This window comes from Chelonia mydas, chromosome 9, assembly GCF_015237465.2.
Source record: "Chelonia mydas isolate rCheMyd1 chromosome 9, rCheMyd1.pri.v2, whole genome shotgun sequence".
Classification (NCBI taxonomy): Eukaryota; Metazoa; Chordata; order Testudines; family Cheloniidae; genus Chelonia; species Chelonia mydas.
The window spans coordinates 99,151,818-99,173,605 of NC_057855.1; the positions used below are offsets into that span (position 1 = coordinate 99,151,818).

At 47.4% G+C, this 21,788-nt stretch overlaps 1 protein-coding gene across 2 annotated transcripts; it reads right to left on the bottom strand.

Moving 5' to 3' along the window:
* Positions 1–11,125: 11,125 nt before the first annotated feature.
* Positions 11,126–20,306, bottom strand: AGTR2 (angiotensin II receptor type 2). Of its 2 annotated transcripts, XM_043522415.1 has the most exons (3): positions 19,847–20,306; positions 15,058–15,266; positions 11,126–12,803 (listed from the first exon to the last, which is right to left on the bottom strand). In XM_043522415.1, exon 3 carries the CDS (start codon positions 12,770–12,772, stop codon positions 11,594–11,596), a length of 1,179 nt encoding a protein of 392 aa, XP_043378350.1. In that variant the 5' UTR covers positions 12,773–12,803; positions 15,058–15,266; positions 19,847–20,306; the 3' UTR covers positions 11,126–11,593. The 2 variants fall into 2 exon arrangements, with proteins under 2 accessions (XP_043378350.1, XP_007056253.2); XM_007056191.4 differs by lacking the exon at positions 19,847–20,306 and having other exon boundaries at positions 15,058–18,042.
* Positions 20,307–21,788: the final 1,482 nt, after the last annotated feature.

Here is a 21,788-nt window from a genome sequence, read left to right on the forward strand (position 1 = left end):
CAACATACCTGAAGAAACCCTTCTTGTTACTCTTGACATCTCTTGCTAGCTGCAGCTCCAGGTGCGATTTGGCCCTCCTGATATCTTTCCTACATGCCTGAGAAATATTTTTATACTCTTCCCTGGTCATATGTCCAACCTTCCACTTCTTGTAAGCTTCTTTTTTATGTTTAAGGTCCGCTAGGATTTCACCATTAATCCAAGCTGGTCGCCTGCCATATTTACTATTCTTTCGACTCATCGGGATGGTTTGTCCCTGTAACCTCAACAGGGATTCCTTGAAATACAGCCAGCTCTCCTGGACTCCCTTCCCCTTCATGTTAGTCCCCCAGGGGATCCTGGCCATCTGTTCCCTGAGGGAGTCGAAGTCTGCTTTCCTGAAGTCCAGGGTCCGTATCCTGCTGCTTACCTTTCTTCCCTGCGTCAGGATCCTGAACTCGACCAACTCATAGTCACTGCCTCCCAGATTCCCATCCACTTTTGCTTCCCCCACTAATTCTACCCGGTTTGAGAGCAGCAGGTCAAGAAAAGCGCCCCCCCTAGTTGGCTCCCCTAGCACTTGCACCAGGAAATTGTCCCCTACGCTTTCCAAAAACTTCCTGGATTGTCTATGCACCGCTGTATTGCTCTCCCAGCAGATATCAGGAAAATTAAAGTCACCCATGAGAATCAGGGCATGCCCAGTGCCCAGGCTCAGCGCTGCAAAGCAACTGAGGATGGAGCCAGTGTCAAGATGATAACGGCACTCAGAGAAAAGCGTTCCTCATATGGGAGGATGGCACCACATCTCCAAAGAGAAAGTTGGTAAAAGGAAATAATTTGCTTTTGGTCTATCACGCGGGACATGGGAATCCTGGATCCTTCACTTCAGGCTGCTTTATTTTAGTACTTTTGTTTTTGTTTTTTTAAACAGTGGCATGAGGCTTTGAAAACTGCAAAGAAGAGGGAAGCAAGTCTCTGTGCATTTCTAACATGCCTGTCATTGCTGCAGCTATGAATACTGCAGGGAGAAATGGGGCAAGAAACATTTCACATCCCTGCAGTGTTAGATGTTCGCTTGCAGGATTATTTTATGATGTTATGCCTCGCAGAGACAAATATTCATATTATTATATTATAATATTCATAATATTCATATTGCAAATTGGAAATTCCTTAGAGGCAGCTAGTCAGATGTAAAAGGCAATGGACAAGTGCATTGGGCAGCTTTGAAATGTGCAAGGACTGATCCTGGCAGCAGCTGTGATGGGAGGGGTCTTGGCGGATGAACAGGGCAATATCATTCATGTTCTTTTTCCTCAAATTCACCGTGTCGCTAAATAGCGCTATTTTACTGGGCCAGTGGTTATTAAAGTGCCTTTGCATTTCAGGGCAAGCTCACAGTTGCTTCACTTGTTTTGCAACCAAAAAAGAGCCCTTGAACTTTAAGTATTTATTCATAGGATCCATGAGGCCTAGATGCAAACCCCACCCTGTTCGATGTAACAGGCATTTCTGAGACACAAACAACTGATTTTTGGATGTCCCCAAGACATCTTAGACAGTGAGTCCGGAAAGCTCCTGCAACAGGGCAGGTGCTGCCACGAACCAACAATAATAAGGACAATATAATTTCCCCCCCTTTGCTAGCTTCCCAGGAAAGGTCAGTTTTATGTTCAGCAAGGAGTTTGCTCTGACTCTTCCGTGCTCCCGGTCTCTTGCAGCAAGCTCAAGGTTGGAAACTTTCCCAGCTCTTACCATGAAGTGTGAGTGCCACTGTTCACACTTCCAAACTGCCACAGAGTTTCCTGCAAAGCATCAAATCATTGCCTCAGCGGAGCAGTGTCTGTCTCTCGCAGTCCAGCCTGGCTGTCTCCCGAATCACAGTCTCTGCCAGGCTCAGAGCTGAAGCGAAGGCTGCTGCTGACACGCTCTGGGAATTTTGTTCTTTGGCATTCTCGGGGTGAGGGATGGATAGACTCCGCTTTGGACTATGGTGAGGAATGTAACTAACATTAGGCGAAGGAGCCTGAGGCCGGAAGTCAATGAGAGTCTCTCCATTGGTTTCAACAGGCCCTGACTGGGGATTTTCTTTTCTGTTTGGCATGGAGCTGAGTTGGAACAAGAAGCCGCAGTCTGGGTTCTTGGGCACGTCCCTTGGGTCTCTTGCATTTCAAAACCCTGCATTGCTCCAAGGGCAGCTGGTGGTTTCTAGTCATGCCAAAGACTGATAAATATTCTCTCTCCTAGTAACCACAGAAGCTGATTGGAGTATTGATTTTGTGGGGACACATGCTGGTAGAACGGCACCAAGGACGCGTACCGAACTGCAGATTCAGAAAGCCCCATTCCTAACAGGCCCCGAAACTCTGGAGGTGCAAACCCTGCTCTGCTGACTCGTGCATCCACAATGAAACTATTACTGTTGTCGTTCATACAGGCCTCAGGCATGCACGCTCTACAATGAAAACAGAGAACCAGATCTCATGCGCGTGCAATCTACACCCATTTAATGCAGACAAAGCTTGGCTACAAATGCAACTTACAAATGGCCATATTTTGCTATTCTTACTTTGCAAGGAGTCTCACTGTACTCAATAGTACTATGTGCAGAGTAAGGAGCTACTCAGTGTGAGTAAAGGTCACAGAATTGAGGCCACAGTGACTAGCGCTGGCCTTTCATGATTCATCAACCCCTGCAAAGAGCGGCACGGTAGAGCCAAACAAGCTCGGCATGCAACTGCTCAGCTACACAGACCTCCAGACAGTGACCGAGCCCAGGCTCACAATGACCGTGCACCACAAGCACCGGGGAGGACAGGACTAAGAATTCAAAACACTGACAAATTTGAGAATTGGTTTGCAATCAATGAGATGAAATTCAATAAAGACAAGTGCCAAGTACTTCACTTAGGAAGGAAAAATCCAATGTACCACTACACACCAGGGACTAACTGGCGAGGCAGTCGTACCCTGAAAAGGATCTGGGGGGTTATAGTGGATCACATATTGAATGAGTCTCAACAATAAGATGCAGCTGTGAAAAAGACTAATATTCTGGGGTGTATTAACGGGGTCGTAGGTAAGACGTGGGAGGGAATTGTCCCGCTCTACTCAGCACTGGTGAGGCCCCAGCTGGAGTGCTGTGTCCAGTGCTGGGTGTCACGCTTTAGGAAAGATGTGGACAAATCAGAGAGAGTCCAGAGGAGAGCAAAAGAAGTATTAAACAGTTTAGAAACCTATGAGGAAAGTTTAAAAAACTGGCCATGTTTAGTCTTGAGAGAAGACGACTGACGGGGGATGGATCACAGTCTTCCAATATGTTACGGGTTGTCATGAAGAGGATGGTGATCAATTGTTCTCCACGTCCACGGAAGGTAGCACAAGAAGTAACAGCTTAGTCTGCAGCAAGGGAGCTTTCGGTTAGATGTTAGTGAAAACTTCCTAACTCGCAGGATAGTTAAGCTCTGGAACAGGCTTCCAAGGGAGGACATGGGATTCCCATCATTGGAGGTTTGTAAGAACAGGCTGGACAAACACCTGTCAGAGATGGTCTAGGTTTACTTGGTCCAGCCTCAGCACAGGGAGCTGGACTTGATAACCTCGTGAGGTCCTTCCCGGCCTATTGTACAGCGTCATTCACTATCACCTTCGCACGGACATAAGGAAACAGGCCTAGAGCATATTGCTTCATTCTTCTTCTAAAAGGAACTGAGATACCGGCTCCATGTGTGTCTGCTGGTTGTTTTCTGCCTTCCTAACACGTTGCAAAGTGCCAAGTTCCTAGGCGCATACTAAACTTGATTGTCTTGATGGACCATAGTGCTCAGCGTTCTGTCTAAGCAATCTTCCAGCATTCCAAGCACTGAATTCTATACGGCGTCTTCATATTTTCACTTCATATTTTGCTGTGAGGATCTGTATTATCTGATGAAGTGAGTTTCTGAACGTCACTAGACATAAGAAATTCCATACAGTAACTTTAAAATGCCATGTGTTGTGTGAAATATTTGCAATAAATCAATGGGGCTGAGAATCTCTCTCAGACTCGGGTGACCACAGTGTGAATTGCACGTAGCAGTCAAGGCCTAAATCACAGTTTAAAAAACTGTAGGGGAAAAAAATTGTTTCCAAATACCAGGCTTCAGTTTTGGTTAGACTCAGAGTTCAGGTGATAGGCACGTGCCTGCCATCTTGTGGCAAAACTTTATAGAAAAACCTGGTACGCTGGTTCAAATTGTGAACGAAAGATGCAGGCTTCTGGCAAAGGGGTGACGTACCATTGTTAGAGACTGAAAATCCCCGTTTCAGCTATACCAGCTGGAACAGATAGACTTTGCCTAGGATGTTCTGGATAAACTCATATTTTGAGGTTACAGAAAGGAGGATATATGGGTAATGCTTTGCAACAAAGCCAAAGAACTGTGGACACCACAACAGAAGTAGAAATAATGTTTTATTTATAGGATTCCCTCCCCATCTTATTTGCACATTGTCTATAATATGAATAGTGTGGCATCCTTCTCTTTTGTTATGCCCATTACATAAATGTACAACCCCACAATAGTCAATTGCATCCTACCTTATATCCCCAATAAATCTTCACATGTATCTATTTTTAATTCAGGTTTCCCATTTCTCTTTCATGTTGGGGATGTGCCCTGCAGTTTGGCTCACACGTCTCTGTATTTTCTCTTTTAGCCTCAGGGAAGATTCTCATACTGTAGCTTGTTCTCTCTCTCTCTCATGTCAGTTTGGCATCTGCATTTGATACTTAACATTTGAACTATAGCAGTTCATTCAGTTCTGACTGATTTTCTTGTATTTACTGTAAAAACTAATCAAATATTTGAACTTAACATTCTTAAAACAAGCCCCAGACTGAATCTTGGCATCCCTCAGCCAGGCATCTTTGCTTTAAAGATACAGCTTGTAGCACTGTAAACTTTTGTTTGCTTACACTTATGAACTGCTGGTTGCCAGCTGGGAGGAGTGAGCTGTGTATATTCAGCTGGATCCCATTCTAAGTTGGTAGATTTAAGAGTCCCAAGTCACCTCAGTGTTACTCCTATTTCATGCCAGAGTAACCCTATTGAAATTAATGGAGCTGCACTGGTAACTTATACCGTTAGATACAAACTATGTCTCGGCATGTAGCATCAGATACAAACAGTGTGTCAAACGAGAAAGCTACAGAAAGTATCACGCAGAACTGTGATCATGCCCCTTAAAAACTCCTCTCAATTCCAAAGGGACTGACTGAATAGGGGTCTATGGAAACTCCTCTAAAAAGAAATCGCTTTTTTTTTTTAAGTTACATGCTTCGTGTAGAATTTTTAAACCACCCTATAAAATTCCTTAAATAGCCACAGCCTAGAATTCTAGTGTAAATATCCTCTAGGAACAATGTTCTCTGTACTGTTATAAGACTATTCCAACAGGGACAGGAGGATCAAATAGAGGGACACTCTCAAAAATAGCCAACCCAGCTGAGAGGGAAAAAAAATGAACTCTGACCTCCCCAGAGTCTTTGCCCTAGGCCCCAAAGTGTTTCATTCAAGACCAAGGCTGGAGTCCATCGGAGACTCTGTCTATGTCTTGCACTACTAACTCTGGGCCAGACTGCCGAGGGGATCTCCCCTGGATTTGCCATCTCTCCTCTTTGACCAAAACAGGGAGAGGCCAAAGCCCCTTTTCACACAGCTCAAAACCGTCCTGCCACATCAGCATCTTCTGGCAGGCGTGGCGTAAGTAGACGAGGAGCTGAGGCTCCAGGCATGGTGACCCAGGTGTCACTCAATCATGTAACACGCTAAGAGCTCTGTGCGGTACTGCGGATCTTCAGTCACCACTGACTTCAGCGGGATTTCCGGGTGCTCAGCCAGGATCAAGCCCATTGTTGTGAAATCTAAGCTCCGTGGACTGACACCGCCACCGGCTTTCATTTCACTTGGATGTGGGTCTGATAAATGCTCCAATGTGTTGCCAGCACAAAGCTGTCTCCCATCTCAGTCCGTGATGTCTAGATTCTGGAAGACGTCCTGCCAGTCTTGGTAGTTAGAGTGGAACTGGTACAATTCATTGGTCATGTCTGCCAGTGGTAGAAACCAGCGGAGATGCCTTAGGGAAGAAGTACTGCTGACTGCTAAAGTCCGATGCTAACAAGACGCTAATCTCCGGTTCTCAGGAGGAGGCATTTCTGAAGACTGAGGAGGACACCAGAAGAATTTTCCATGGGAAAAATTCCCTTTCAAAGTTTTCCATTGTAAAATTTTGCTTTTCCTGCAAGACCCTTTGAAATGAAATGCAGGATACCTCTAAATTCCCCCTTTTCCCCCTTTCCTCCTCCCCCCACACCCACTTTTTCAGTTCAAAACATCAAACCACATAGAAAAATGTTTTTCCCTCATTCTCCCTTTTTCCTCCCCTTCTTCCGTGGGGGAAAAAGGGGAAAGTAAAAATTGGAAGGAAATAGGGTGGGGAACACTAAAATAGCCACATCAAATGGAAAACTGAAATTTCTGGGTTTCCAAAACCAAAATGAAATTGCATTTTAAGTAAAAGCAAAATGATTTTTGTGGTTGTTCTTGTTTCAAAATGTTGCTTTGAAACAAAACAAAAAACAAACAAACAGTTTGGATTTTTTCAATTTGAAAAACTGGAGAAATCAACATTTTCTTGCCAACAATGCTGATTGTGACAAAAATCACATTTTCCAACCAGAAAGTTTTTTGGCTGAAAGATTTTAGCCAGCTCTAATGTATCCTATTGGGAAGGATACAAAGCCCATGCTGATTTCAAATCAGTGGGGTTACCTATACAGGATATACAGGAGGTTACAGGCTGCAGGAGCTGCCATGTGACATAAACAAGACAGTGCAGGTTTGATTATCCATCTCTGGGCAGAGAGAAGCTGTGTAATCTTTAATCCACCTTTCCCTTGGACTATAGAGATGCAGGTGCTCAGAAACAGCGAGAGAGAGTGTATCATCATAATCCGGACTGGAGGCAACAATGGCTGAAGTACACCTGGGGAGCTGGCCTGGGAGAAGAAAAGGTTTCAAACACCCATCCAAGCACAGGTAGACAAATGCACACATGATCACTGCTATATGGACTTCCAAAAGCAGCCCACATCCACTAGGCCTAGAGGTGCAGGACATTTTGTGACTAAAAAAATTTCCTTTCAGAAAATGTGGTTTTCTCTAAATCAAACTTTTCCACAGGAAAAATGTCACTTTCCATCAATTTTTTTGATTTTTCAGTTGGGAGAATCAAAATGGAAACTTGTCAGTTTTGATCAGAATGAAACAATTCATGAGAAAACTGCAATTTTACATTTGAACATTCCCGGCTTGGAACTCGTCGGAATGTTTCGTTTGGTGAAGGTTTTGGGTCGCTTGGTCTTTCCTTCCGCTTCGGAATGGGAAGGGATTTTCAAGGCCAACATTTCCCGCAAACGGGGACAGCACCATACAGGATTTAGACGCAAAGGAAAGGCAAACTAGCCTCTGACCTGAACTGGCTGAGATCACCTCATCGGTTTCCCCTTCCCACCAGCATCACCGAGGTCTGAGCTGGCTGGAGTTTCAGTTCTCACCCCAGCCAGTCTCTGAAAACACTGAGCAAGTTAAACAGCCCCTGAGGGTCAGCGGCTACTCCCTGACATCACAGCCCAAACCATGTCACTGCCCCCCTTAGTGGCCACAAATAGAAATTGACTAAAAGGGGCTGATGGAAGTTACTCTACCTGGGAGAGCCCTCAAAGCCCATGAACAATCGCTCAGCTGCAGCGCTGACAAATTCTGCCTGAGTCTGCAAACCTGTCAACAGCACCAGTGCTGGCAATGGCCACTGAAAGCCCTAGCGTGGAGATCTGCTCTGTTGCCATAGCCAAAGACCAACAGCAGCTGGTGAGCACGATGCAATCTGACCATGCGCAGGCCTAAGCCCAGCTTGACTGTAGCCCAGGACAGCTGGTGGGCCTGGTTCATGGAAAGCCTGCCTTGCCACAAAACCCCCTGGAATTCTCCTCGAGAAAGCAAGCTCTGGGCCAACCAGCAAGGCTGGCCGCAGGAAGTGCGGGCTTCAGGGATTTGTAGTTCAAATGCTTTGGGGTTCATGCACGTCCACGGAGGGAAGCCTCAGGTTACACTAAAATGTAATCACTTTTCTGGGGAAAGATTTCAGCAATCAGGCCATTCATTTCCCTTTACAACAGCTCGGTTGCATCTCAGCCCATGTGGGCCAGGCTGCAGGGAGGGGTGTCCACATAACACGAGCCAGCTGCGGGATGGCAAGATGATATTCTTGTCTGAAATAAATCAAGAGGAAATGGACAAGCTTGCTGAGTGGGTGCCAAGACATGCTCAGGCTTGCTGGCCTCTCCGGGAGAACACGCTGTACTAAACATTGCTGTCTTATTGTGTACTTTATGCAAACAAGTCACTTACTGCCACAATGCCTGTGCCCACGACTGGCTGTTCTTGGCCTTTGCTTTCTCCGCTCAGCGGCACAGACAGGATGCCCAACTGGAGGCTCGCGCAGTTCGTTAAAGCAGATGGGAGTGCAGTGCAGCTGGGAGCAGGAAACTGGAAATTGGGGGGTTTAGTGCTGGTGAGGACAAAGCCAGACCCTGTAACGTAGAAACCCCCCCCTCAGTTCTGCCCCCTGCACCCCTCCAGGGGGAAACACGGTGAAATCCCTGCATACAGCTCCCGCAGGGTCTCCCTTTCAGTGTGGGGAGAGGAAGAGTTGAGAGATGACTTATTCAAAGGAGCAGAGGGTTCTCCCCTCAAACCCCACAGTCCCAGGGGATCTGCCAGAGACCCTTTGTCTCTGCATTGGTTCTGGGGTCCCTGCTCCCATCTTTGGCCACCCCTCAGACTTCTCTGTGGGAGGGGCCGCACAGGGGGGAGGGGCTCCTTAGAAGTGCGAGTACTGTCTCCTTGCGCATTCCCCCAAGGGATAGGTCCATGCACATCTCCCTCACCCCCTCTTTCATGCCCCTCGCCACTCAAGGATCCCCAGCGCCAGAGAGCGATGAAGAGGAATCGGTGCAGAGGCAGCTTGACCATCTTTGTGCATAGGCCTGAGGAGATCCATGTGCCGAGGGGCCCCGTCCCACCCAGGAGCTGCTCCCGGGGGCCCAGGGCTATTTATTTTGTCCTGCTCTAGCTCTCTGACTAACCCCAGTATTTTAACCCACAGCTGGGAGCTGCCCCTCAGCAGAGAATGGAACCGCTTCCATATGAGGGGAGATTAGAAAGCCGGGGACTGGTGAGCTTGGGAAAGAGACGACTAAGGGGGGAAATGACAGAGGTCTATAAAATCATGAATGGTGTGGAAAAATTGAATAAGGAAATGTTATTTACACCTTCACATAACACAAGCACTAGGGGTCATTCACTGAAATTAATAGGCAGCAGGATTAAAGCAAACAAAAGGAAGTACTTCTTCGCACAGCACACAGCCAACCCGTGGAACTCATTGCCAGGGGATGCTGTGAAGACCAAAACTATAACTGGATTCAAAAAAAGAATTGGATAAATTCATGGCAGACAGGCCCAGCTTCAGCTTTTAGCCAAAATGGTCAAGGATGCAACCCCATGCTCTGGGTGTCCCTAGGCCTCTGACTGCCAGATGCTGGGACTGGATGGCAGGGGACGGATCACCTGATGATTGCCCTATTCTGTTCATTCCCTCTGAAGCATATGGCATTGGGAGGATAGGATACTGGGCTAGATGGACCATTGGTTTGACCCAGTGTGGCTGTTCTTATGTTCTTAATCTCCATGCAACTGCAGAAACAAACAGTGCAATCAGTCTGCGGGGGGGGGAATGAATGTCCTTGACAGCAGGAGTTCCTGCACTACATTCCACCCTCTGTGGCACGCACACAATTCCATTGGTTTACAGCGTATCGTGAGTGCAACTGAGGGCAGAAACTGGCCCTCAGTGCTTATAAATTACCCTTACCGTATCTGTGTAGCAGACAAGTCCCACCCTATCCAGAGGTCCCCCGTCAGAGCTGTGCAAATCACCAAAGGGAGTAATAGTGAACCCCAGGCTGTGTGTGTTAATCTTCTGCAGGGGGAGTTTCCACATGGCTGCTGCTGGGTCACACACAGGGGTTGCTATTAATTATTCACATATGGCTACAGATTTCAGTGTAGTTGGATTCAAATGTGGGGCACAGACTGTTTCTCAATCCAAACAACGTTTCGGTTTGGCCTCTGCAAGCTGGCAGTCAGACTGCAGCCAGAATGTAGTGCTTGTAAAAGGTGCCACACTGACAAGATAGACGTACGACTCTTATTCTGAGAGCGGGGGCGGTGGAGGGGCCCATTCACATTTCTAGTGTGTAACTGCGGATTCATTCAGTGCTTGGCCTCTCTGCAGAGAATGAGAAAGGAGCCAAATATTGCCCCTAATTACTGACCTTGCAAGGGGCAATTTGGAGATCAAAAGCTCAGTATCCGTTCCGTGACCCTGTCCCTTTAAATACCAGGCAATTATCCAAATATGATTATGCGTGTGCTATAGCGCCACTCTGGGTTTCAGTAATTGCTAAGCAATTAACCGCCAGCTCCACCAGAATCAACCAGCGCCCTGCTCATTTGTAGCACGGGTCAGAACATCGCTGACAACATGAAATCTTGGCTAACCCAGAATGTTTCTTGGAGCTGTACCTGGTTCTGTGATGGGTCAGTATCACTGACTCTGATGCCTAGGACAATGGCTGGGAGCCCGACTCGCTACTCTGCCGGATTCTGAGTGACCCGGGATGGAAAACTCTGCTCTCCGTCAGGAAGATCAGGAATTTAGGTCTCCCACATCCCAGCCTGCAACCCCACTCGCCAGGCTGTAGAGCATGTGTATCTCTTCCTCCACCCAAAAAGCTCTCCTAAATCAAAAGGTTCCCCTCCAAAAATAGATTTTTCAACAGTTCTGGCTTGGGGACAAGGTTTGAAAGGTTTTGGTTTTGATCCAGTTCCTGTCTATTTGCTGCAATGGTCCCAGATCCAAACAAACAGGAAATAAGTCCAGTGTTTTCACAATGTTGCAGGGAGGGTTCTTTCAGAACGCATGAATAATCTGATCTCTTCATCAAATACTTTCACTAAATGAAATACAGAACAAAATCTTTTCTTACCAACAGGTACAATAATATCTGTATTTTACGTATTTTACTTATTTTACAGCATGATTGACAGGTTTTTGTCATGCCAAACTATTTCCTTCAGGAAGAGATTTTAATGAGGGGGTGTGATAGTCACAGTTTTCTCTATTGCACAGTCTTTTATTAGCATTATTTTTGGCATATTAGCATCACCCTTTCCTATGTCGTATTAAACAGCATTCACGTGCCCCCAGCTACATACAATCTTATGTTTTAAATTGTCATGTATAGGTTGATTTTATAGACATTACACCTTACGTAAAAATTCTACAGTCATTGCTCTTTGCCAAAAGGCAGGTAAAGTAGATGACTCGGTACATTAAAATAAATTCTCCTTTGAACATTTTGTACCAGAAAATCTGGAAAATGGAGGGAAAAAAGTGTTGTGGCATTCAGAGCGCCCAGATGCCCCAAAGAAACCCTGTTTGCTACCTACAGTGTTGGTTTACAGTTCAATCTTTCTTTGTCACAGTCCCCAGGGGTCTCAGCCTCTTTAAGGCAACTCCCTTTTCTTGAGGAAGAGCTTTGTCTGGTGCTGTTAAACTGATAGACTCGCAGCTTAAAGAGATGTTGGAGCTTCTCTTGGAACTGGTGTCCAATGAAACAGTACAACAAAGGGTTGATGCAGCTGTTTGCAAATCCCAGGCAGATGCCAAAAGGCAAAGTAGTGTCAATGGCTGTTATAATGTCACAGTTATTAATGATGTTCATCCGAGCCAGGGCATCCAAAAAGGTTAAAATGTGGAATGGAAGCCAGCAAATTAAGAAAGCCACAACAACTGCAGCCACCAGCTTCAAGACTTTGTCTCTTTTTTGTTTGTTTTTCCTAAATTCCTGTGCTTTCATTAAGTGCATCCAGATCCACACGTAGCATGTGGCTATGACAATTAAAGGAATCAAAAAGCCAAGAGTGTTTTTCATTAAGGCTGTTCCAGCAGACCACTTTGCATACTTCTCATAGGGAAAAGCCATAATGCAAGCATTCACCCCCAAGCTTTCAATGAAGTACATGTCACGGAAATAAAACGTTGGCAGGGAAGACAAACAAGCTAGGCCCCAAACAAGTAATGCTATCAACGACGCTTGCTGCAGTGTTCTCCTTTGCGACCGAATAGGATAGACAATAGCCCGGTACCGGTCCATGCTCATGCAGGTGATGAAAAATATACTTGCAAACATGTTCAGAGACAGAACGGAACTTGAAATTTTGCACATCACAGATCCAAAAAGCCAGTTGTATCCATAGGCATAATAGGCTGACCAAAGGGGGAGTGTGGCCAGGCACAACAAATCGGCCATGGCCAGATTGAAAATGTAAATATTAGCAACTGTCTTAGGGCCGTGGTGGCGACAGAGTACCGCGACCACCACGCTGTTGCCAGCAAGCCCGAGGATAAAGATAACGCAGTAGAGCACCGGAATCAGTGTAAATTGATAATCTGAATATAGAAGTGGACAGGAGGAGGGAGACATCTGCTCAGTCGATACGTTTGTAGCAGAGTAATGTACATCTTGAAGCGTTTCTTCCGTAGTGTTGAGCCTGGAGTAATTACTGTACATCTTGGGTATTGGCGAGGAGATAGTCACTGCTGGAAATGCTTGTGCTAGCATTTATCACCACCTTTATCACCACATTGTTCCCCTGCAGATTATAAAACAAGTGTTAGAGCCACACGTAGCCAACAAAATCACCGTTGCTATTCTCAGAGCTTCTATCCCAAAGACAGGGTGCAATTAGCACCAGAGAGGGGTGATGGTACGTCCTAATTAGGCCTAGCAAAGGGCTGAGGTTCTGGGTTTTTTCCTGAGATTCTGAGGAGGTTCTTGTTGTGGGCAGAAGAAGGGAAAGTCCTTTGATTCAGGACAAGGCCCAGGCTGGGCTCCTCCTGATCCTTTTCTCCACGTGCTCATCCTGTTTCCCATCTTTCTCACAGCTGACAGAAAACAATCATTCTTTGCACGTCCACGCAAAGCACTCACAGAGCTTTACAGACATTCATCTCGCCTCCCAGCCACCTCACAAGTGAGGTGAGGATTAGCTCCATTTCATGGAGTGGGCAATTAAGGCATGGAGAAGGCTACAAGGCTTGCAAATGGCACACAATGACTAGTGCACTCCCCGTGCTGTGTATTCACTGGGAGAGAAGAACGTGTCAGGGAAGCAAGGGCCTGCTCCTGCTCCCAGTGAAGTCAGTGGGATTTTAGTCAGTGGACTTCAGTGGGAGCAGGACTGGCCTTCAGTTCAGTAATACAACGCAGGAGCAACTACAACACACAGCCATGAATATAGGAATAAAAGACAGACCTCGGTCACACATCTTTCGGGGACCTACTTCATGTGAAATTTCAATTCAACGTTTATTCCATCTGCACACCCAGCAGAGCATTAATCACTTTGTATATTGGACTTGGAAAAGGTTCAGAAAAAGGCTACAAAAATGATGAGGGGTATGGAACGGCTTCCGTATGAGGAGAGATTAATAAAACTGGGATTTTTCAGCTTGGAAAAGAGACGACTAAGGGGGGATTCAGGTCTACAAAATCATGACTGGTGTGGAGAAAGTAAATAAGGAAGTGTTATTTACTCCTTCTCATAACACAAGAACTAGGGGTCACCAAATGAAATTAATAGGCAGCAGGTTTAAAACAAACAAAAGGAAATATTTTTGTACATAACGCACAGTCAACCTGTGGAACTCCTTGCCAGAGGATGTTGCAAAGGCCAAGACTATAACAGGGTTCAAAAACGAACTAGATAAGTTCATGGAGGATAGGTCCATCAATGGCTATTAGCCAGGATGGCGTCCCTAGCCTCTGATTGTCCGAAGCTGGGAATGGGCGACAGGGGATGGTAATCACTTGGTGATTACCCGTTCTGTTCATTCCCTCTGGGGCACCTGGCATTGGCCACTGTCGGTAGACAGGATACTGGGCTAGATGGACCTTTGGTCTGACCCAGTCTGGCCGTTCTTCTGTAAGAGTTTAACCAATAAAAAGGACGTCGCCATGACATTCCATAATTTGTCATTGCGTAAGATAAAACTACATTTGCTGTTTGTTTAAATACTCATGGAACTCTTTATATTTATGCTACTAAAAATCCTTGCAAGGTATAAATGCAGCCATTTCAGACTTAGCCAGGGTCTCTGTAAGACACTGGGAGTTTTGACGGGGTAAGGGCTGCAGGGTCTATCCCTAAAAATGCTGTTTTATTTAACCAAGGGTGAATGACAGCCTCAAAAAGTCTCAGTATTGTCTATCATTCTAACAACTTTAGTCAATTCTTCTCATGCATGATCATATATGGTTTGCACAAAATATTTTAATACTACAGTAAATAATACACTGCCTAGAAAAATCTGGTAAAACAAACTTTTAAATACATGGTTATCATAATGTAATAAGAATAAAATTGGCAGCAGATGAATGCTTCTTCACTTAAAGTCACATAAACTGAGTTTAAGATCCAGTGTACTATTAAACAGTTCCTCCACCATGGTGAGGGCTCTGGTTTGGTTTTTGTTTTTTAACTGTATAGATCATCTTTTTCTCATGCCTACTGTATCTTGAAACCCGAATGAAGTGTTGGAAATAGAGTCATGAAGTCTTATCTGTTTGATTTACTGTCAGCAGGACTGTTTTATGTTTACGTTTAGATAAATTATCATGAATTAGCACCAGCTGTTTCTACATGCCCAGCTGTCTGCTCTTAAATGATTCATTTCAGATTTTTTATTTTCATTGTATTTTATTTTTTGTAAAGTATTCTACTTATTTTTGCTATGCTTCCATTTAAAGCAGCATGACACATCGCATCATTGTAGGTAAAGCAATGTATTTTTAACAAATTTTTTTACAGTAGATAAACAAGTAAACAAGAAGTGACTTCCACTTACCTTAAAGGTGTCGGAACTCAAGCTGGAGATAGATATAGAATAACGTGGTCCCTTATTCCAATTTCCTTCTAGCAGGCAACATCTCCAGCTCTCTGCTTTCTTTCCGATACATTCTGTTGTCTGCACCAGGAGACTTTAACCTACGTAACTCCAGGACTGAAATATGAACACTTGCCAGTTTGTTGATTTTTTTTTTTTTGGCTGCAAAACTGATTGCGAATCCCCCATCCAAGATCATGTGAGTACACAGAGTGAATCAGAAAAGGAGAGAAACAAGAACAAAATGGAATTTGCATAAACATATTGAGCTGTTTTGCTAGCATAGATAGTGGGTTCCTTATACTGGGGAAGTACACGTACACTCTCTGTAGTTAATGGTTTTCAGGGGGGAAATCCCACTTTCTTTAAAGGATTCTCAGTCTTTGACAACAAATTCAAGAGAGCAGTAGATATTTGTGCTAATTAAAGAAACAACAGGAAAGTCAACAAAGGGAGTAAAATGTGCAGAAGGTAATGTAGACTGTGGGAAGCAGCCGGGGACACTCTGAGGAGGATTCACAGAGGAAAAATATTTACTTCGTAAGTGAAGGAAAAACTCAGAGGGCTGCTGCCTTCTGATACACAGTATGGACATACATTACCCAAGTGTCTTAAAACAGGTACATTGCTTGTGAGATGATGCACAAGAATCTAAGTCTGCAGCAGAGCAAATCCCAGAGCAGCGAGAAGAATCATGCTACAAGTTAAAGCAACAAGCCCATGGTCTAAAAGCACGGCAGAGCTGTAAGCCTGCACGTTCAAACCCAGACACAATTCACAGCAAATTGTGTACATGAATGTGCTTCCCCATCATTCCCATTTCGTGCTTCTTTTACTTGTACGTTATTTAGTTGAAGACACTCGTGCAAGAGGATTGGTGCAAGCTAAACATTCACAAGCGCTGCAAACATTTTGTCCTGTTGTTAGAAGTCTGCTTTCCTCTGGCGCCTCCGCTGGGGCTACGGGACTGCTCCTCCCAACGAGACGGGACACTTGCCATGCAGAGCGCACCCCAGGCTCAGGGCAATGCCCACCAGCCAATGGCTCTCGGGTTTGCTCACTGCAGGCTGCCAGTGGCTAATCGCAGCTGCCCTCTCAGGCGCTGGGAATCGTCCGGCCCAGGCTGAACATTGCCTTTAAATGTGCCCAGAGGGCAGAAAGCTCTTCTCTGCCTCAAATGCTCCATGCTCCTCCTGCTGTAGCTTCCCGCATCGCACGCGGCCTGCACTACACAGCCCCCACCACCAGCACGTCTACGTGCCTCTTGCTGCTCCCGCATAGAGCCTGGCTCTGGAGCACCGGCGCCCTCAGACCTGCCCCGCAGCCCGCTGCAGCCTTTGCAACCGGCAGGCAGAAGGTCCAGGCCGCCCTCCAGATCCTGCCTGCCACGACCCGGACAGCCCTCAGCCCTCAGCCGTAATGGTCAAATACCGCCCCCAGAGAAGCAGCACTCGGGGGGGGGGGGAGCTGCTGCAGGGAGCTGCCCCCCTTCTGGTGACTTTGGGGCTCTGGAGACTTGGGGCTGCTCTCTCGCCCCTTCTCTCAGGCGCTTACGTGAGCCGCGCACCTCGTGGCCATTACTGTAGTCACCTGGCGGGCAGGGCAGCGCTCCTGTCCCACTGCACTGCCGAGCCCTGAGGCACAGCCAGGCCTGCCTCGGGCCCACATGCAGCCTGAGCCGGGAATTGAAGCCAGGTTTGTTAGTGCCCTGCCTGCTGGATCAGCCTTTCTTGCTAGTACCAGGTCACAAACACAACACCCTTTACAGAGCTGGTGGGAATGGCCCTCTGCTGTTCCCTCACAGCCTAACCAGGTCGTGGAGACATATCACTTTTGACCACGTTTTCATCAGAAAGGGGAGAGAGAGTCTCTCTCGTACTCTATCTCCTGGCTAGGGCACTGGCTGGGACTGGGAAGAGCCAGGTTTGAGTCCCTGCTCCGCCTAACTCAGAGCCTGCTCACTCCAAATCAGGGACTAGAGCCTGGTCTTCCACATGCCAGGGGAGTGCTCTGACCACCCCTCTCCCCAGGTCACCAGCTCCACTATCCATCCGAAAATGGACATTGACACAAGTCCAGCCTGGGGAAGAGGGCTGAAACATTCTGGTTTTGCTCCAGCATGGAACAAACACAGAAAACCTCGACTGTTGCCATGCAACTGAATTGTCATCCTGGGCTCAGCTCTGAGCCTCTGCCGGTGTGTCACATGCTCACGCAGCTCCTGAATGCCTACCTAGTGCCTTAACACACCAGCATCCACGCTTTCCGCTGCCGCGGGAGCCAGCTAGGGTCAGCTCTCGAAGCAGAGACCAGGCCGGACCAAGCAGTGTGAGAGGGAAGGGAAAGAGAGTCTTCTGCCAACCCAGATGGGATTGGGCTCTGCCCCTTGTAACAGATTAACCGCACACCTGCACACACCCCCAGGAGGGCCTGGATCCACAGGTGCACTGGGCGGCAGGGGGTGCACAAGGCCTGTTCGAGCCACGACTGCTGCCCTGTGTAGGAGTTGGACACCTTGTTACCGGAGTATAGAAAGGAGAGGGAGGCAACTGGTGATCAGATACAAGGGTCTGCACGGGCCTGCCCACCTCCAGCCCTGAACGCTTTCAGCAGCCAGCAGGACATTGGTTTTATTCTCATTGCGTCTAAGCCTGCAGCTCTCCTCCACTTCAATGCATTACCCAAAGCCAGTCCAGTCAGGTGCCTTCCCTGGCAGGACTGCGAGCTACAGCCCATATTGCAAGGAACAATCCGTAGGGGGAAACAGCCTGCCGGGATCTGGGTTTCATAAGCCACGTGCAGAGCAGAGTTTGCAATGCTTCCTACGCAGCATTATTGGCTGCTCGGCTTGATGACTCGCAGCCCTCTTGAAAACAGACCACCTATGCCAGCAGTTCTCAAACTGGGGTCTGTGAGAGTACTCCAGGGGGTCCGCAAGTCATGTCCGAGGCTGCCAGCCCCACTGATCAACTCCTCCCACTCCCTCCGAGTGCCTCCTGCATGCCACGGAGCAGCTGTTCAGTGGCATGCAGGAGGTGCTGGGAGGGCGCGGGAGGAGCGGGATGGAGCGTGCTCGGGGGAAGAGGCAGAGAAGAGGAGGGGCAGGGGTGGGGCCTTGAGGGAAGGGGTGGAGTGGGGAAGGGGTCTGGGGGATGAGTGGGGGTTGAGCACCTCTGGGGAAAATTAGAAGCTGGCTTGGGGGTCCGTGAAAAAATTTAAATCAAAATGGGGGTCCTTGGGTTGCAAAAATTTGAGAACCGCTGATCTATACAAAAGCCACGAAGAGCTGGAGACCTGGGCTCCAGTCCCGGGGGCCCAGGGCTCTCCTCCCTTCTGTGGGGGTAGCTGAGTAGGGCAAACGGTATCTCCCATGCATGTCCCCTTAGAGACCAGGGGAGCCTCTCGAGCCAAGCGGCACGGAAGGGACCTGTTCAAGAGAACGGGGGAGGGGAGACGCCACACCATGCTCCCCTGACGGCAGTTAACATCTGCTCAGAAATCCAGCGACTGCTGTTAAAAACCGCTCTGCAGAGACTCCTGGGGCTGAGCGGGCCCTGGAGACTGACCTGGCCTCTCACTCCAAGTGGAGCCTGCGGCGAAGGATTCCTGTGGGATCTCTCTGGGGACATCCGTTTCCAGTGCTGGCTCCTTGCACAAACATCCCATTCCCTAGAAAGCAAATCAACCACACTGCTTGGCAGACTTGCTTTTGATTCAACGTGTAGTAAAACCTGGCCCTTACCGCACAACACAACAGAAAAGCAGCGAAACTCCCTTATTTCCTCTTTTCACTGCAGCGCACCTAAGCCAGTGCTTCATGGACAGAGCGACTGAACGGACGTGCCCAGGATTTAGAACCTACTGATAGGACCGATAGGATAGAATCTACTGATAGAATCTACTGACGCTGCTCTGGGGATCAACGTATGAAATGAAAACCGTCGAGCGTCCCAGTGAGACCATGTGCCAAGGGCAGATAAACAGCACAGCTGCAATCCTCAATCCAGAGCATCACCCACATCTTTCAGGAAGATATAGAATTCACCCTAGAGGGAGGGTAACTCCCCCACCCGCACATCCCCACTAGCACAGGACCATCTCTAAGATTTGTGGACTGTAACTCAGAATCAGAGCCAGCTGAAAAATGGTATGTTTGGGGTGGGGGGAGAGGGAGTGTTAAAAAAAACAACCTTGTTCTCTTGAAATTCTTCATGGGAAGTTTCAAAATTTTTCCATGATTGATGAAAAACAATTAGTTTTTAAAACAAAAAAATAAAAATGTTTTCAATTCAGTTTGGGGGATTTTCCACCTCCCCCTTCTTTCTCTTTAGCCACTGGAAAAGATCAGGGGATAAGGGGCAGAAACAAAAACTAAAAAAAGAAAAAAAAAAGTCTAAAAATGTTCAGGTTTAAAATAAAAAAAAAAAAATCTGAAAAAAATTTTAAAACAGAAAATTGTCCACACTTTGTTTAGAAGGCGCCATGTAATTAGAAACCATTGACAATGGAAGCTTTCGCCTAGGTCATATCATGATGCTCCAGACTACAAGAAGGAACGTAACTTTTTGAAAGCCGTCACGAGTTGCATTTCCCTAGGCGCGCCGTGCTCTCTCTTTGATAATTAGCACCGAACACCGCCGTAGAGCGCGCCTGGCACGAGTGCACAACACAAACGTGACTCTTTTCAAAGCGCAGCGGACACCATGTGCCTAGCACACAGGAGAAAAACTGCACGTTTTCGCAAGCCCACCTCGTTGATCAACAGCCCTGTGCTCACCTGCTCCTGGACGGGAGTGGAGAGAACGTCGCCCCGCAGCCACAGTGCTTGCTGCCAGCTGCACTGTACATAACCACTTCTGACAGCGCCTTTGCCCTGCTTGTTCAAACATCCGATAGGCTTTGTAACGAAGAAAAACATCAGTAGCGTGTGAAAGTTTATTTTTCATGATGCCGAGACCAAATTGTTGTTTAGACTGAAATATAAACAGTGTTTTCTTCTCCAGATCCTTTTCAGTTCCTCATGGATACTCGCTGCGTTTGCCCTGCCGGTACCTCTGGGAATGCCTAAAACCTCACCATTGGCTTATCCCAGAACAGGTCGACCTGGCAATCTGAGGCGTGACCGCAGCAGAGTGAAAACCAGAAGCACAGACGCAGCGGTACAGGCTAGCAATGTGAGGACGTACCCAAGGTCCCCAGCGGGCTTGGACAGCCCATGCAGAAGCCAGCGTCTCAGCATCTAGCCTGCTGTTTGTAGCCATGCTGAAATGGGGAAACCTAGGTAGCTATGTCCATCCATGCTGGGATTGTCCCTCAGATTACAGGGCAGACGTACCCTTAGTAGCAGAGGGATAGGCCCAAAACAGGCATGGCCTCTGGCTCCAGCTCCAGGCGAAATCATCACGACCCATCAAGACGTGGGTCTTTGCACACTGGCCACACTCCTCGAACACCCATTCTGCAGAGACTGCTGGAGCTGGGCTGGTGGGGCACCTAAGGAGGAGGGGCTTGGCAGTGTACTCCCCTTTTCTCTAGACCCCCCCCAGAAGCTCCCCAGAGAGATCCCACAGGAATCCAGGCCCACAGGGTGGGAGCGGGTGGGGTGGGGAGACCGGCTGATTTCCACTGAGCACTCTCCTTCAGACTTTCCTGGTGCAAGTCCCAGGGTGAAACAGCACTAGCTGGTGCAGGGTGCCCTTACTCACTCGATCAGGAACCATGCTTTTGAGGGGCACTGACAGCTAGGAAGACCAGGCTGATGCGTGGCGGCAAATGGCCCTTTTCCTCTCAGACAAATGGCAGGCAACCTGCAGATTTTTGGGGACGGGGGCAGGGCCACCCAGCCCTACTGATGGACAGATGAGCAGGAAGCTCATTCTGTTTCAGCCCCTTACCTGAAGCTAACCCCGCTCGGAGCCTGCGTTGGACATGTACACGTGCATTCCAGCAGAGGACTGTGCCCTGCACATCTATTGGTACTCAACTAATGCTAATCCCTGGAAATGCACATTTGCAAGCAGAGCAGCGGCTCCTCTTCCTAACATCCGGCCCAAACGTTCAACAAGTTGGTTAGAAAATTACAACAGTAAAAAAAAGCTGATTAAGGAGAGTAAATATGAACCCATAATTCATCATTTTGTTTTTGTAAATTAATAAAAGATTACAAAATTACAGAGTTTGTGTCTGGGGTTTCACGGGGAAGCCGATAACTGTTGCTTTCCCAGCCTTCGCCTGGAATATTCCAAACAATGTAATATTTCAAAATGTTCTAGCAGCTTGTCAAGTCATACTCTTGAGGTTAAAATCTCCTTGGCCTGCCAAATTCCTCCATGCAGCTCCAGATGCAGAAGGTATTTGTGGATTTAATTGGTTTCTTTTAGGGAAAACATGGGGAAAACTCATGTAAATCTCCTCCCCAAGAAACTGCATCAAATGTAGGTCAGTAACCCACAGCAGAGTGCCACTCCGGATGGATTTAGAACAGGATGCCCGAACTCGGAGAGCAAAGTCTGCCTTGGCCACATGCCAGGAGCCCCAGGGACTTGCCGAGAGCACACACACTTTTGAAACGAAACATGCCTTTATGTTTCGCTGGCCTGCGGCCACTTCGCACATTCACCTTCAGAGTGACCTGCCCGCAGCTGCTTTCTCACAACACTTCAGACAAACAGAATGAGACACTCCAGTAAAGG

Coding starts and splice junctions, on each gene's coding strand:
- AGTR2 (XM_043522415.1), bottom strand. CDS start 12,772: ATGCTAGCACAAGCATTTCCAGCAGTGACTATCTCCTCGCCAATACCC.